General features: G+C 39.0%; 1 protein-coding gene across 2 annotated transcripts in view; it reads left to right on the top strand.

Annotated features, from left to right (window-relative positions):
- LOC111870608 (probable histone-lysine N-methyltransferase CG1716) overlaps positions 1-17,136 on the top strand; it is a 64,726-nt gene that overhangs the window by 28,137 nt on the left and 19,453 nt on the right. For both annotated transcript variants that reach the window (XM_023863030.2, XM_023863031.2), the window contains exons 6-10: positions 787-884; positions 2,105-2,270; positions 2,350-2,598; positions 3,220-3,413; positions 7,981-8,414. In XM_023863030.2, the coding sequence (XP_023718798.1) occupies positions 787-884; positions 2,105-2,270; positions 2,350-2,598; positions 3,220-3,413; positions 7,981-8,414 (1,141 nt within the window). The remainder of the gene's footprint in view (positions 1-786; positions 885-2,104; positions 2,271-2,349; positions 2,599-3,219; positions 3,414-7,980; positions 8,415-17,136) is intronic.

Here is a 17,136-nt window from a genome sequence, read left to right as displayed (position 1 = left end):
GTCTGCAATTTGATGGATTGTTCGGTGATGGTCGTCATGGATGAGTTCTGGAATTTTTTCAACATTTTCTGTCATTTTGCTGGTGCTTGGTAGCCCTGAATGTTTGTCATCTTCAGCTGATACTCAGCCAGTCCTGAAACATGAATACCATTCAGAAATTGCTATCCGTCTAAAGAATGTTCTCCAAATGCCTCACGAAGCAGTTCAAGGCTTTCGGCAGTGGATTTACCTAGCTTCAGCAAAACTTGATGCAGGCACTTTGCTTGATTTNTCCGGATTGTTTTGCCTCCAGAGGAAACATCTCGCATATATGGTATATATGGTATATGCCATCCATTGCAGACAAAATGAAACATGAAGGCAAAAAAGCAGTAGTATGAAAACAATAACAGTCTGGGAACTTTCCGCTACCACCTCATGTTTAAACACTAATCCTATGTAAATACTTTTACATGACAAGATCATTAGCAACACATCCATTGTGACACATAGTCCAGTAATGAATGTGGATGCATGTTGTTTATAAACACCTGATGATGGTTATAAATGACTGAAACATGTAGCAAAAATAACATCTTAATAAACTAACAGATTTTATCAACAATTTGATTCTGTCAGTTGTTTATTAAAAGTGTAAATTGTTGTGATCAGTGGTCATGTTTACATAGTAGTAAATAAATCTGACTTTCTAATGAGCTGTGCATTTTAGCATGATCAGTGCTGCTATAATTATACTTCTTACGTAATAATGAGACACAGTAATTACTCTTTGTATCTTTCCTGTAGTGGACAGTCAATGGAGAATTACGAATTGGTTTCTTCAGTAAAAGGAATATTGCTGTTGGTGAAGAAATTACTTTTGACTACCAGTTTCAGCGATATGGGTGAGTAGATGGAAGTCCATATTTGAATGTTATGATCAAAAATTCATATACACATAGGAGTAAACAACTTCATGTTATGATCTCTTTCATTTGTAATTGGACAAGCATACTGTCACATATTTTCTGTCGTAACCACTGCTAATGAATCCAGTGCAATCCAAACCACCAACTTCTGGCACCAGATGCCGTGTAGGGTGGTACGCATGACAGAAATAACGGGTTCTAGTTTGGGTGATCGGATTTATTTATTATCACCTTGCTTACAAGTTCTCTTAATCACATGTAAATACAGTGCTATCGCTGATTTACACACTTCGCAGTTCACCGTTGCACATGCGCTAGGATTCCCAGTCTTCACTAGCTGTCTCCTAGCAACGGATCTCAACACAGAAATTAAGACTTCAAATCACTATGAAGTCTTCTTGCTATTTTGCCTTCAGTCACTCTGGAACCTCAACTAAAAATTCTTCTGGACTCACTCCTCCAGCTTATGATTGACTGCCCGTAAATGAATTCAAAGTCAAAGTCACATTGCCCAGTACGGCCAGTCAGTCAGTCAGTATGTCTTGGTGTCGAGCACCCTCCTGGGGCTCATGACCAGATGTTTATTACTGTTTGACAGTTACAGTCTTGTTTCTGTGGGGTGCCACCTCTGACAAATCTGTCTTTTGTATATGTTGCTGGTCCTTGCCAACGCAGTCTTTCTCGGGTCCGAGTCCCTTGGTACTCAAGACTATGNTTGTGAGCCGAAACATGTAAGGCAAATGTGAGAAAATGGTGACAAGAATATATATTGTTACACTCGACGGAGGTTCTGTTGATAATTGGTGAATTCTGTCACACTCTTCTCCTATAAGCACTTTGCACAGACCCAACAGAAAACACCATCTCTGTTGTTGATGGCATCATCACTTTAACAGCATGGTCCGATACACGAAAATGTGTTTACCCAGCCATTGCTTAGAAACAAATTGCATAACTGTTATTCTACTGTTGCTTGGCATAGACCACATAGAAAATGCAGCCTCAACTATTGTTTTGTAACCTAGCAATGGACTGTTTACCAAGAATCTGTCTTCTCGGGAACTTATTTACCAACATGTTGCCGAGCAGTGGGTGTAAATGTAACAATACATTTATCTTCTAGATTATTTTGTGTGTATATTTAAAAATGAAAAACTTTATATTTGTTAGTAATGTCTTTTATGTTATGATCTTAGAAAAGAAGCCCAGCGTTGCCATTGTGAGAGTGCATTATGTCGTGGTTGGATTGGGGAAGATCCAGAAAAGGAGAAGCGTGATCGAAAAGAAAGAAAAGAAAAAGAAATTAAAAAGAAGAGAGAAGAAAGGAGACGAGATGTTAAAGAATTTTTGGAAGATATGGATGTGAGTATGAGGGTTGTGTTGACAAGTTACAGTGCCGATGCTCTTACTGACATTGACTCTTGTTCTTACGTTCACGCAGCTCGAGGAGGAGATAGAGAAGCTGTGTGTGTCAGGGTTGAAGAATCGTGCCCACACACTTACTCTCTGTCGCTTAATGGTTCGGGCAGAAGATCTTCAGTCTCGTGCTCAGCTGCTCAAGTTGCTTCAGGGTGGTGAACCGGCATGTCGACGTTTGTTCCTTGATTACCATGGGTTACGCCTCATTTGGAGTTGGATGATGGATGTTGGCTCAAACAAGTCTAATGATGGACTTGCTTTGAGAATAGAGGTATATTATTTGTATTTATCAGTGAGTTACATGCAGTAAATATTTGAGTGGCCTTTTTGCTTAGTGTGGCTGGAGCAGAGAGTATGGACTTGTCAGAAGTTATTTTGGATGCCTCCTTTAAGTGTTTTTGTCTTACGTTGAAATGTCATATAACAGTTTTGCTTTTGATTTTTTCGTATGTTTAAGGGTGTCATTCTATACTTGAACAGGATGCCACAGAAAGTTGTACCTGACTACAAGGTGATGTTTTTTACTTTTATTATCATTAAAAATATGGGTTATCTTATTTTAAGGAATGAAGAAAATTTTGTGCAAAAAACAAATGCAGTTCAACAATTTCTGGTAAATATACATCTGACAGTTTTGTATTTTGGAAGTTGCATAACCATGGGTTATGTTTCAGGAACAGTAATAATTGATTTTTTGACTTTTGTCTTGAATTGTCATGACTGTCTTGCAGGGACAGGGAAGGTAGCAAGGCTGAAACACACATTTTTTTCTTATAGAAGATTCCCTTTAAGTTTGTATTGTATTTTATTTTGGCTTTAGTTCGATATTGTTGCTTCTCGTTTATTTGCTAGTGTGTGTTATATATATATATGAATTCCTTTCACTGGACAGATTCTTCAAACATTATCAAAGTTGCCAATTCCCAACAAGACAGTGCTGCAAGACAGCAAAGTAATAGCTGTGGTTGAAAAGTGGGCTTCGCTGTCGGCAAATGTACCAGCTCCAGACAGTTTCCTGGCTGATGGATCAAGTGATGGTATTGATGGTCAGAATATGTCTCACCAAGAAGTGGCAAGGAAAGAGAGGTGAGCTGTGTAAAATTTATTTGAGCTGTAATAGGGTGTTGTTTAAATCTGCTTTTTAATGAAGTTCATTGTTTCTTGGAATATCAGTGAAATCAAATAAGCAAAGAGGAATAGTACTCTTTAATGTCAGGCCCTCATGGCCTGAAATAGAATTGAAAGATACAACAATTAAGGTCTTCAGATACCTCTTCAGAATCTTTTAATCTTATTTATACATTGTACAAGGTGTGACAGTTTAATTCCTGGAAGGGCCCTCTGAAAGCAAAACTTGCTTACTTGTGCACTAGCGGCTGCTGTACCTTTGAAATACTCTCCTTGTGAACTATGCACTTCGTGAGATGATGGTGCCACTGCTGGAAACAGTCTTGAAAATCGTTTTCTCTAATACCTCAGTAACATTATCATGTTTCTTTGGATGTCAGGAATGTCAGCAAATCTTTGCCCCTTTGATGCATTTTTTAATTTTGGAAAGAGCCAAAGATCGCTGGTGGCTAAGTCAAGTGAATAAAGTGGATGGTCCATTTTTGTAATGGATTTCTTAGCCAGGAACTTGGGAACTCTTTTAATGCATCATGCCAGGAGCATTGTCATGGTGGGGAATCAACTTGTTGGGCCAGGGTTCATGTCTTTTCCTCCAAACAGATTCCCGTAACCTTGTCAGCACTTCCATTAACACTGTTGATTCATCATTTGTTTGTACTTTGTCCACATTTGCATCTGTCATTTGCGTTTTTGGCTGCCCACTTCTTGGGTCATCTTGCACATCATCTTGCCCCTCCTTGAAAAGCCTCTGCCATTCAAAAGCACTCAATTTCTTCATAGCATATTCGCCATAAGCCACTGTTAATAGGGCTAATGTTTCACTAGCACTTTTACCAATTGTCACACAAAACTTGATGTTTATCCACTGCCTGAGATTCTTGTCACTCATTTCTCTGTCAACGGTATATCACTTCGTCTGTTGCTTGGGAATGAACGACTTGTTTTGTCTGCGGCTCGTGTAAACACAAGTTGGAATGTGTCCAAATGTGCTTTGATGCATTTGTTTGCTTGACTCAACACCCTAGTGACACATCTAGCCATTCTCGAAAATAAATTGTTGGACCTTGTATTTTGGGGATTGTTTCCCCCCCCATTTCCAGGTTTTGTGATTTCTAGTGTTACGGGCATATGTATATATATATATTACAAATACAAGTAACATTCAGTGATGTTGCACTTCCAAATAGATGAGAAATAACAAACCATCTGTTTCAATACATAATCAGCAGAGGAGTTAATACATCTGTCTTAGTGATACACAATTCCTGTGAAGAGGAAACAGGGTGCAGTGTTTCCATCTACTGCTGCATATCACCTCTTACCATGTTATCACATCAGAAGTGTTTTCCTTTGAAGTGCTTTATCAGTTGTTCAGAGACGTGGAAGGCACTGGGCATAAGGTCCATGCTATGTGGAGGTTGGGTGAGACATTTCAGGGAAAATTGCTGCAGGAGTTGCATTGTGACATAGGTTGTATGAGAGTGGGTGTCGTCATGAACAAAAGTCCTTTCTTCTGTGAGCAAACAGGTGTTGTGTTGTTGCAATTAATGTCACATTCACTCAGATGACTGTGGAGAAGTATACAGTTTACACATTGTTCCTTTTTTTTTTTCTTTTCTTTTTTCTTTTCATCCATGTTGAAGTGATAATGGTGAGTGCAACACACCCTTAGGTGTTACTTATTGATTGAACATCCTTTTTATTAAAATATTTCTCTTTGGTGAATTTTGTACCTAATATTTTTCAACACCTGAAATAAAACTGTTCATATTCCTTTTCTCTCTCTCTCTCTCTCTCTCTCTCTGTTGCCCTTTTCATCTGGGAGGAGGGGATTTTAAGTTCCCTATGCTACAGGACTGGTAGCAGGAGTGTAAGTCAGGAGTAACATTTGTAGTAATGAAAAAGTGCAGTACTCAGTCAACTGGACTGTGCAGATATGCCATCAACAATAGTATAACATACATGTTTACATGATTTGTACGGATGAGAAATTATGTATTATTGTTACAGTGTTAATGAATTATCATTGACTGATGTAGGTATGCTGACTTAGGCTTTGGACTAAAGTGTCTTGGATAAATATTGGGATGTGCAGACTCTCAAATGTCTTAAATAACTATGTGTTAATTGGCTTCAGGCTTTAAACTTCTCACTTGCTTTTATCCGCACAGGTGTCTCGTATTTGAGCGCACAAATTGGCCACTTTTATATCATCATACAATGATATGTAAGAGATGTGATAAAGGCCATGCCATAACTTGGGCAGTTATTCACATGCTTCCCTAATCCCACATCAGGTTATACAGGATTTGTGGTGGGCAGTGTGGTACTGGGGCAGGTTTTCTTTGAGTACTTCATTTTCTCCTGCCAATCCTCATTCCACCAAATTCTCCATATTCGTCTATCATTCGGAGCTTGTACAATAGGCCAGTAATCGGCCGTTGTACCAAGCGGACTCAGTCTCAGCCCAAGCCACAAAATTATAAAAGTTAGAGATATGATAATTCGGTAAAATGACTTGCTATAGCTTGGGCATTTGTGGTACAGTTCCTGCCAAAAAGAGGGAGATTTCTTTTGATGATCATCTCTGGACCAACCTCTCTTTGTGAAGTAGAGCAGGTGGGGTATGACTGCTCACTTTCATTTAGAATGTGCAAGTTGTGTCTGTATGGCACTCACCTGTTACTACAGAATAGTGCATATGATTTCAGTCTTGAATCTGTAGCAGAAGGTCGGCTTTATAAATGTGCATTCTGTGTTGACCTTGCATGCATTGTTCATGAGAAAGGACTCCCTTCCATTGAAATATTATAGGCTTCTTACTAACATAAAGTGGAGGGCCGCACCGTAGCTCAAGCGGTTAGTCGCTAGCTTCCCACATCGGTGGCCCGGGTTCGATCCTGGGTCTGGTCAAGTGGGATTTGTGGTGGACAAAGTGGCGCTGGGCAGATTTTCTCCGAGTACTTCGGTTTCCCCTGCCAATCTTCATTTGACCAATTGCTCCACAATCATCTGGGGCTGGTACAATAGGCCAGAAGTGGCCACAGTACAAGGGACTTAGTCCCACCCCACTAGCAAAAAAAAAAAACATAAAGTGGACCTTGGTTTTGATGTGTTTAGGTTTTGTATATTCGAGAATGGAAATACAGTCGTCAAATTTAGCTGCTGTTTTTTTTTTTTAATCGGGTATTAAATTTCACAAAAATGTGTTAATAGAACTCCTCTAAAGTAGAAATGTAAATGATCAAGTTGAACTAAAGTTAAATTTATTTAATGTAAGTGTAGTGGAAGCTGTCAGTTTAAATTCACAGTGAATCTGGGTGGGGTGGCGGGGTTAATAGTAACAGTTGGCACTTTGAATTCAAAATGTTTATAGTACTCTCATTAAGTTTGTAAACATTTTGAATTTAAAGTACTGAACTGAGGCTTTCCAGTTTTCTGTCTCTCTTGTTTATTGCCCCACCCAGTTTGGCATTTGTGATCATATTGCTTGATACCACATAATCTGTGCTTTTGTTGAGCAGTTCCTTTCATCATGCTGTCTAGAAGGGTATGTTCTTGGTCAGTATGATTGTGCATCACGATGTTTTGTTTTTCATAATTCTGTTTCAGTGAAATCTTGTATTGGAGTGTCATGTAGTGTAACTTAATTAATGGGTGCCAAGGTTCTGTTAACATACCATACTGTAATACTGATTAACAGTTTGTTGCTGTGCTTACTGTTTAAGCAGCCATCCTTGAAAAACACCCATGACACCTGAAGAAACAATCCAAGAAAGAACCTACACATAGACAAGTCACATTGAACAAACTGTTATAACAGGACAGCAAACTGTATAAAGCTTACATAGTTTCACTTTGTAAGCATTGACCATTGTGTAATAATAACAGTGAAGTGGCCAATGGATGTAGAATTAGCCTGATAATGGCCAGCTAAGCCAAAACATGTAAAATAAAGTTATCCCTGTATGTAATTATATAATAAAGCACAAAGCACAAAGCACTGGGCATGTTGGGCATTGAGGGTAAGGCTTCATCATTCTTTTAACCTTAGCATAGATGGAGTGCACCTGCCACTTTACCTCCAGGAATCAATTCCCCCCGTACTCATTGGATAGGAGGATGGATGGGCTCCTGAGCTGGTCTGAATGCTATGGAGAAAGGAAAACTCTCTTGCTTCTGCTAGGATTTGAACCCTGGTCTCCCAACCTGTAACCTAATTGCTGTGCTGACTACGTAGGGAAATGAATGTATACAACTGATTAATTACATGCTATGTTGTGCTGACAGAACCTTCACACCTGTTATAGTGCTTGTGTTCTTTTGGGGGTTGTAAGTGTTGAAACTGAAGAATTGAACATGATATACTCTTTCCTCAGTTACTTGACTTTCTTTCATTTCCAGAAACCTTTAGTACAGGCATAGAACTATTTCTCTTGCCTGTACACATGCCCTTTTCATTAGGATAGTGAAGATGAGTTCTAAGTCATAAGTACTATAGGGATTTCACTGTATCTGTCTGTAGATCATCATTAGAAGAGGAATCTGGCAGCGATCATGATGTCAGCAAACCTAGGACTGATGTAGTGCTACCAGTTATAGTGGAAGTTCCAGATGAAGAAACACTGCAAGGAATTGAAAATGAGAAACAACTTGTGGATGGTACATCAGACAAACAAACAGAACTGCTTCCAGGAGATGTTATGGGACAGGTAGTGATCCGTGGTGGTGAGTCAGATGAGGAAGCAAGCAGTGAGGTGGTGGATAAGATACGTGGTAGTGAGGACAGTAAAGAGGAAGATCGAACTAGTATGGGTGAGAGTGAAGTTGCAGAAAAGATCAGGACGTTTTTAGACTTGTCATCAAATCTGCTTAATGAGTGGACTAGTCTCAAAGAGGTGTTCCGCATCCCAAAGAAGGAGAGGATTGAGCAGATGAAGGAGCATGAGCGGGAAGCTGGTGGGTTGATTTACACTCAAAGAAACCTTATTTGGTGTTTGTTAGATCCCTAAAGAAAATTAGTGTGATAGTTTTGTATCTTAATGCTTCATGTTGTGGAATAGTGCACAGGCAACATTTACTTGTAGCAGTGAGTATTTCTCTTTTCAAACAGATGCAGTTAAATCATGAATATAGGCAGTGCATTTTCATTTTTGGAAAGAAGGCCCAGAACCTAGATTTGATGATTAAGGACAAGTTAAAAAAAGTGTGGACTTCGAATTTTTACAACTGGGACTGACCCTGGAGGAGTGTGGGAACTGGGGAATTATGTTTTGTGGGACCCTTCAATTTGCTGTATTTTTCCTACCATAGGCTGCACTTTTTACCCAAATTGGTGCTTCTTCTAACAACTTCTTATTGGTTCTCAAAGACAACTTTTATTGGATTGTCTGCATCTGCTAAAGGTACATGGTTGTTATGACCAGGAGATGGCACTTGGCTTCAAATAAATGATACACTGATACAAGCAGTGTTACCAGATAGGCAAGTTGAAATTGAAATGCAGCATATCTAATTTTTTGAAGAGTCCTTAGTGCCCAAAATTAAATTAACATTTTTTAAATAATGGCTGTAACTTTGTGGAGCAGAATGGTACTTGCTTGCTCTGAGCTGTTGTTTGTTATGCATAGAATTTTGAGTGGCAGTGTAGTGTTTTAATGCAACAACATTGGTGATATTGTGTTGCAAGTTTTATTAACAGTCTACATTTATGGGTTCCACAATTAGCAAAACGTCGGAATGAAAGCAGGATTAGTGTTTCACTGATGCATTTTGTTTTGACTTTGATTACACCTATTTCTCTCAGTTCTGCTGCTAAGAGGTGGCTCTAGAGCTATAAAGACCCATGGCAAAAGTAATGAGGCCTTTGATGTGAGGAGGGAAATGCAGATTTTTTTAAGTGAAATAAAACAACATAATGGAATCACAATGATATACTGAATTAAAGGTGTAATTGTAATGTTATTACATTTATGCTTCAATGTGTGGTGCTCAGTTCATCTATAATGGGAATAATTTAATTTAAAGCCAAATTATGTTCATTAGATAGAAACACCAATGCAGATATGAGTGATCTCTCTTGACACATATATCTTAAGTAAGTTTTTATTAATTTCAGTTTGGAAATGCACATTTCTGCTGATGCAAGTGTAGCTAGAATTTTTAATAACATCGTTGATTTCTCAGACAGCTGTTTCTGACAACTTTGCAGTGTCGTTGCTTAATGATTTCAATCAGTGATTGGAAAAGTGTGTAACAGTAGTCAAGGGAAAATTATACTAATTTCTTAATTTGATCACCAGTTCCCAGCATAATATCTGCAACATCACAAGCAACTTGAACATGGCTGACTGTTCGTCTACTCTTTGGCCATTCCACTAGACTGGAGGCAATGAGGCAAAAATCTGAAGATCTCCTTTGCTATTACACTTTCTGATTGCGTCAAACCAATAAATAAATTATTTACTGGGTTAATAATTCCATATTATGTGGCTAAAACGCTTTACTCACAAACTGCATTTAGAAAATTTTTGTGTTGGGCATTCTGGATTCATCAGTTATTATGAGGCTTTTAATTTTATAATTTAAGTTCTTAAGAGTGTGGCTGGCATTTGACTCCATTTTCTTCAGAGTATGGGAGGTGCAAATAATTTTTGATCTTATTATAACCAGTGCCACAGTTCAGTAATGCTAAACTATATAACAGTCTTGGCGACACTACATGGATCAGCCCGCTGCATGCATCTGCATTTCTTCCAGGTGTGTCTTCAGCACCATTTGTTATTGTATGCTTATATTAGGGCGAATTTTCATCAACAAGTCTGGCTGTTTATAGTTGAGTCCTGCGTCATTATTTCAGTGACCAGTAGAACAACAGACGTAACTGAGTGTTAAGCATTTGTTTTATTCACCATCTGATTAGGATGGGCATTGTATGTATATTGAAACACTGAATTGAGAATTTATCTCTTTGAGTCAAAGATATTGTGAAGTTGTGATGTATTTGACTCATGTACCACATGCAGGAAGCCTATGCAGCATTGTCTCTGGAATCAATAAAAATGAAGTGAAGGCAGGTTTTTTATATGAGAAAGAAGAGGTTCTGGAGTCCAGTTTTGGTGCACTTCACCAAATGATAGCTCTGGTTATTGTACTTTTTAGTGTGAAGTAAATGATCATTTACTTTATTCTTTATGCAGAGTAAGTTTAGAATTTGGAGTGAAACCTGACTGGTTTTGAGTATAACACTCTTCAGTTTGTCATTCTTGAACTTTGTGTCTTGTCTGCCCTGGTGTATCTGAAGTGCGCTCATGCTGTGTAGTTCATTCCAAATGCAGAGAAAATGGAGTTAACAGGGAAAGTGCCTGTTTTCTTTTTTATTTTGTAAACAAAGTCACCGCACCCCTGTACCAATTTGTCATTTTCTTGTTGCATTTCTTTTGTATTGGGTCAAGTTATGTCAGTACCTTAAGAAGGCCAATTTGTAAATAGAACAAGGATGACCAGAAAGGGCTCTTGCCAAAGTTACAGTGAAAATAGACACATCTAGGATTAATCTGTAATTTTCTTATCGACTCTCCTCCTGCTGTCAAGATTTTGGATGTGACCAAATTGAAGTGTACAGTATTTTTTGTAAGAATGTTACAAATAGTTCTAGACAGCAGGTGTTATAACTTACACAGGACACTGATTGTCATTAATTGTTTAATTTTTTGTTACATATTGTGTGACTTAAACATTGAAGAGTCTTCCAAAAAATCGCTGAATGAAGTGTATCCACCAGTTTGTTATAACTGCTGCATCCCAAGACTTTGGATATCAGTTGCTATGCTCGTGGCAGACATGTTTGTGCACAATTAACCAACCATAGAAGCTCATATATTCCGCTATGAGGGAGCTTGTATTTAAATAACCAACTAAGCCGATTTAAATGTTCCATTTATCATTTGATCTGTACACATATGCATATAAAGGAGCATTGAAAGATTGCAATGTAATGAAGTCTGATTTCCATTCAGTATTACTTCTCATAATACCAAGCATTTAGAATAAGGAATATATCCTTTCATTAACCAGAAATATTTGAGAAGTTGCCATGTTTATATTTTACAATGTAAAATATGCCTTAAAATTTTATATACCTCAAACTTATCACTAAGGTCAACTTCATGATTATCACTAGGCACAACACTTAGTAAATTAATCCAACCCCAAGATGTTTCACTTTATCCCTCAGCAAACTAATGTGCCTTATAATTTATTGCACACAGGTAGCAACTGTAGGTAAATGAAGTGAATAAGCAAGTTTGGTATTCTTCAGTGTCAGAGGTGCAGTAATTGACTAAGGATAGTTGTTGAGCTTTAGAACACATCACATAGACAGGTGATGGCTACAGAGACTATTTTTTCCTCCTATCATCAGAGTTGCAGTTTTATTTATAATGATGTGAGCTTTCCAATTCATCTTTCCATGGGGTTTTATATCATTCATCATTATGTTGTTTACTGTTTATACTGTAGCAACGTATACAACCTGTTACTGATGCAGTTTGTAATTCTGCCATTGTTTCATTTCTTTTATGGCAAAAAATATGTATCCTGCTGTCTTGTGACATGTTCCAGTTGATATTTTGTGCATTGGATGTATGTATGATTCATCTCTTAACCTGGATTATTTCAGTGAGCTCTGAATCACTTCATACCTACCTAACTTTGTCATCATATCCAGTCCTCATCTTGTAATTAGATTGTTTCTTGTTGCATTGGCCAATTATGAGTATTGTTTCTGAGTTCTTGGTTGAATGAAGGTTGCCCCCCCCACAAAGTCAGTACAAATACAAATGTGAATGGATGTTTCAATTCAGGAGGATATGAAAACACATTGTCATGTATAGGGGTGTGACTGTAGATGGGATCTGGATTTGTGAATGGATTTATCGGCCATTTATACACATGACTTAAAACTATAAGCAATTACAGTGCCCCTGCTAATCTTCACAATTCACAAATCACCACAGAACCTTCCAAGCCTTCACCAGCCGTTTCCTGGCAGTGGCTTTTAATATTGGAGATTCTTCAGCTTCATGCACTGAAGTTCTCTGTTCCCAGATTCCTGTACAGAACTTGACTGTACTCAACTAGCTTTGTCTCTTATAACATCTCAGCACGGACCAAATAGAAAATGCTGTGTTTTCGTTGTTGTAGTCCAACTGTTCCATTGTTAAGAATCTGCTGTCTAGCAATGGGAACATGTTTATCAAGCTGCTGTTTGCAGTCACTGCTTAGCAATGGGTCTGTACACTACATTGCACCTGCCTTAAGCCAATTTGCCCCGGATGGCCTACAGGCACACTGCCATTTCTTCCTCCCTGGGACTGTTATTGTGACATCTGTGACTGGTCTAGCTTTCCTCCCCATGGCTTGGTTTTCACACAGCCTCTTTATGGCTGCTCATCCCAAGCGGCTCCCTGATAAGGTACCAGTCAGTCCAGGTGTGTCACCATCCTTCTCCTCTACCAATCAGTGAGGGTGACAGTTTGAATGTCCTGACATTCATTTTCTGCAGTCTGCTGGAAGTCCTGACTATTTGCTTTGCAACCTCCAACTCATTGGTTTCCCCAAAGATCCTATTTGGTGTTCTCTCCTTCCTCAGTTGTAGTTGCTCCTTTAAGCCTTGGATCCTTATTCCACTGATGCCATCCTATTTCACGCGATGTCTGTTTCTGAATATCTGTCCTTTCTGTGTTCTTAGTACAGTCTTGTCCTTGCCTTGTCCCTGATGACAGTGTTCCTTATGCCATGTAAGATTGGCTTGGTGAGTCATCCCTCTGCAGGTGGCAACCAATTTCTTCTGGGACCCACCATTACCCTGGGTTCATTTCTCTGGCTGATCACAGTGCTTTTGGCCGGATACTGGTCCCTTTTGTGTTCATTCAGTGCTCAGAAAGTTTCTTTCTACTGCGGCCTCTTCCTTAGGGCCCTCCTCATTCTCCGCCTTGGACTCTTATTTCTTCTGAACTTTCCTCCATTTTCTGTAGCTGGGCAGCCAATCTAGCCATCATCCTCATTGTGATAGACATCTATATTGGCATCCATCTTTTGTTGGTTGGTGTACATTTTGGCCAGTACTTTCAGGAGTTCTTAGCTGGTTCTCATTTCTTCTCGCATGTCCCATAGATTGGCACCTGTTTTTGCCTGGTTGGCTTCCATTTCAGCTTGGTTGATGTCCGTCTGGGAGGCTAGAGAAGTTGCCTGTGTTTCCATGAAGATCCAGTGCAATTTCTAGTTTGACTACTTCTGACACCACTTGTCACGTAGTATGAATGACTATAGACAGGGTTTTGGGTAACTGGATTTATTGACCACTTACAGGTCATAACTACAAATAACTATAGCAGTATTGCTGATTTCCACACTTTACAAATTACTGCATGCTAAGTCTTCTCCATCCTGGAAAGTCTTAACGAGATATTTCATAGTAAGGAATTTTATCCCTGTCTCCATACATCCATATCATCTGGCACACAGAAGTTTGGTTCTTTCAGAGGAGCTGATTTTGACACACACTGTGTGGTGGATGCAAAAGTTAGCGAGAGACTGGCAGTAAGGAAAGTAACAATGCAACAGTTTGGTATGGAGAAATTTAATATCCAGAACCTAAATGAGGTAGAAGGTAAACAACAGTAACTAACTCCATGGAGCTGAATCTTTTATGCAAAGCCAGCAGTCACACAACCACTAAAAAAAATCGCATTTTGTGGAACCTGAATGTTTATTACTCTGTTTAGAAGAACAGAGTAATGAGCCAGATGAATCCCATCTATGTCTATGACTTCCTGGTGGTCTCTTTACTTTTAGTTTTCACACAGTACTCTGTAGAATTACTTCCCCTCCCATGCCTACTACATGCCCTACTCATCTTATACTCCTTGACTTGATCACTGTAATTATATTTGATGAGGAGTGTGTGGGAAAGTCCTAAAATTTTAATTATCACCCAGGAGAAACAGAGACACAGGTGCAAGAAATTGTATGTGAGTTAGTCCTTCTCTACATATGCCCCCTGCAAGGCCACAAATTTTCCCCAACGATGCATTAGCTGCTGGATACTGTGGTCATAGAAGGTCTCATTTTGACTGTTTAGGGGAAGTTCTCCAGTGTTGAAATGATGTCATCATCATCTTGGAATCGCTTACCATGAAGGTGTGGAAAGAGGAGGAAGTTGCTCGGTGCCAGGTCTGGTGAATATAGCGGATGGGGGAGAATTTCATATCCAAAACTGGCAGCAAGTGTCGTAGTATGAGCAGCATGAGCCAGTGCGTTGTCATGAAGAAGTCGCACACCTTTTCCCAGCATTCCACGTTGCTTTTTCTTGATTTCCTCCCGTAATTTTCTCAGAAGGTTCCAGTAGTACTCACCAGCGATGGTGACGCCCTTTTGCATGTAGTGGGTCATGATGACACCCTGTCGATCCCAGAACACACTCAACATCACCTTTCCTGACAGCAGCTGGGATTTGGCCTTCTTTGGTGGCAGCGAGTCTGCATGTTTCCACTGTTTCCTCATTTCCTTTGTTTCAGGGTCATAATGATAGACCCAACATTCATCCATGGTGATCAGGCAGTTGAAAAATTCAAACTTTTTGTCTTTATACAACTGCAAAAGTTTCTTTGCCACATCCATCTGTTGCTGTTTTTGAACTGGTGTCAACAGTCATGGCACCCAACATGCAGCGACCTTTTGTCATTTGTAACTCATCATGGATGATGCTGAAAACCAACCCAGAAATGGGCTATCTCCTATATAGAACAGTATTTTGGAATTATGATTTTCTCATGGTGATAATTAAAACATTGTGACTTCCCATCATACAGTTATGAAGCTCCTGATTATGCAGTTTTCTTCAGCCTCTTATTATCTCATCCCCCTGGGTCCAGTTCTCAGCAATCTGTTCTTGAACACCCCCTGTCTATGTTTATGCACCCATACAAAACTACGGAAAAAATTATAATTTGGAATATTTTAATCTTTACACTCTCATTAAAGAACAGTATGAGACTAAAATCTCAAGCAGGTTCACATCTTCGGAAACTTTAAATGAAGATGTGGCTCTCAAGAGAACTGGGAAATTATTGGTGGGAATATAAAAATTATTCCATATTACGAATTGAAGCAGCATAAACCATTGTTTGATGAAGGGTGTTCAGAGCTGCTGGATCAAAAGAAACAAGCCAGGCTGCAATGGTTGCAGGATCTGAACCAAACGAGCAGAAATAAACTGAACAGTGTAAGACGTGAAGCTAGTAGACATAACAGGAACAAAAAGAGGGAATGCCTGAAGAACAAAATGAGTTAGCAATATGCCATAAGCACATGAATATTAGAGACTTAAATAGAAGTGTAAATGAACAGGAAGGGATACCAACCTCGAACAACATTTTGAATAGGCGGAGGAATTACTTCTTTTAGCAGTTCACTGCACATAGGGTTGATGATATTAGGCAGATGGAAATGTATGTGCATCTCAGCCTAGTCACTCTTGAGGGTCCAATTGATGCCGCAAAGTTTAAAGGTACAAATCGCCAGGTATTGATCAAATTGCAGAAAACTGATTAAAGCAGGAAGTGAAAGATTATGTTCTTAGATCCATAAGTTCTTAATTCTCTTTGATATAAGGAAGAATTGCCGCACCAGTGAAAGAAATTGATTACTGCGCCTTTACAAGAAGGGTGATAAAACTGACTAGTAATTATTGACAGCTTCGTGCAGCATTTCATCAGACATTCTTCTCTCAAGGTTAAGTTCGTACATAGGCGAAATTATTGGGGATTGTCATATGATTAAGAGAAACAGTTTTGGTTCCAAATATGGCAGTGTCCTGGTAAACAACATTAGCAGCTTAAGTGCATCTAGCGGAAGGGCAATTTTTACTTAAAGAGCTGACATTGAACAAACGAAACCTCTGATGTAGGAAGCAGGAGCTTCAAGACTGACAGTTTCAAAAAGAGTACAATTTAAAACCAAGGTAAACCTGAATAATGAACAGTGCATCGAAATGATACCTCCTGTTGTTAGGTGTGGAATATTAAGTGCTCTAAAGCATAAGTAAAACCGTAATGGACACGGGTGGAGAAACAAAACAAAGGACTGAAAACTTCTGCTGAATGTGTTCTGTTATGTTGGCATCAGTAGACATAAGGGAATTCCAAACAGCATAAGCACATTCAAGCTTAGATCTGAGGTAAAATATAATGTATATGACCAGATCATTATCTTATATATATAAATATATAAAAGCTGTTTATCTGCCCAGTTTCTTTGGCTTTGGCCTTTTTCATTGCTTTATGACCATTTGGTGCATAATGCAATTGCTATTTGACATCATGACAACAAATAATAGAGATGTGTTATATGCACACTTATGCACTTCCAGTATATTGTCGCGTATCGGGCTTATATCGCGACAAATAACTTCTCGTTGTATTTGATGTAGCGAGTTTTATTTCACATTCGCTCATACAATCACCCAAATTACAATCTGACGATTACTGCTACCTGCAGTATCACAATTAGTACACTCCAAATGCCACAATACAACTGACTGGTTGCTGGCTAACTCGACGATAGGTCCAGGACTCGCTGACTGACTCAGTACAACTCTGCGGTAGCCACACTAGAACTG

This window comes from Cryptotermes secundus, unplaced genomic scaffold (assembly GCF_002891405.2).
Source record: "Cryptotermes secundus unplaced genomic scaffold, Csec_1.0 scaffold363, whole genome shotgun sequence".
In the NCBI taxonomy this organism is placed as follows: domain Eukaryota; kingdom Metazoa; phylum Arthropoda; class Insecta; order Blattodea; family Kalotermitidae; genus Cryptotermes; species Cryptotermes secundus.
The sequence above is the reverse complement of the archived record's forward strand: the minus strand, read 5'-3'. Positions and strand labels throughout refer to the sequence as shown.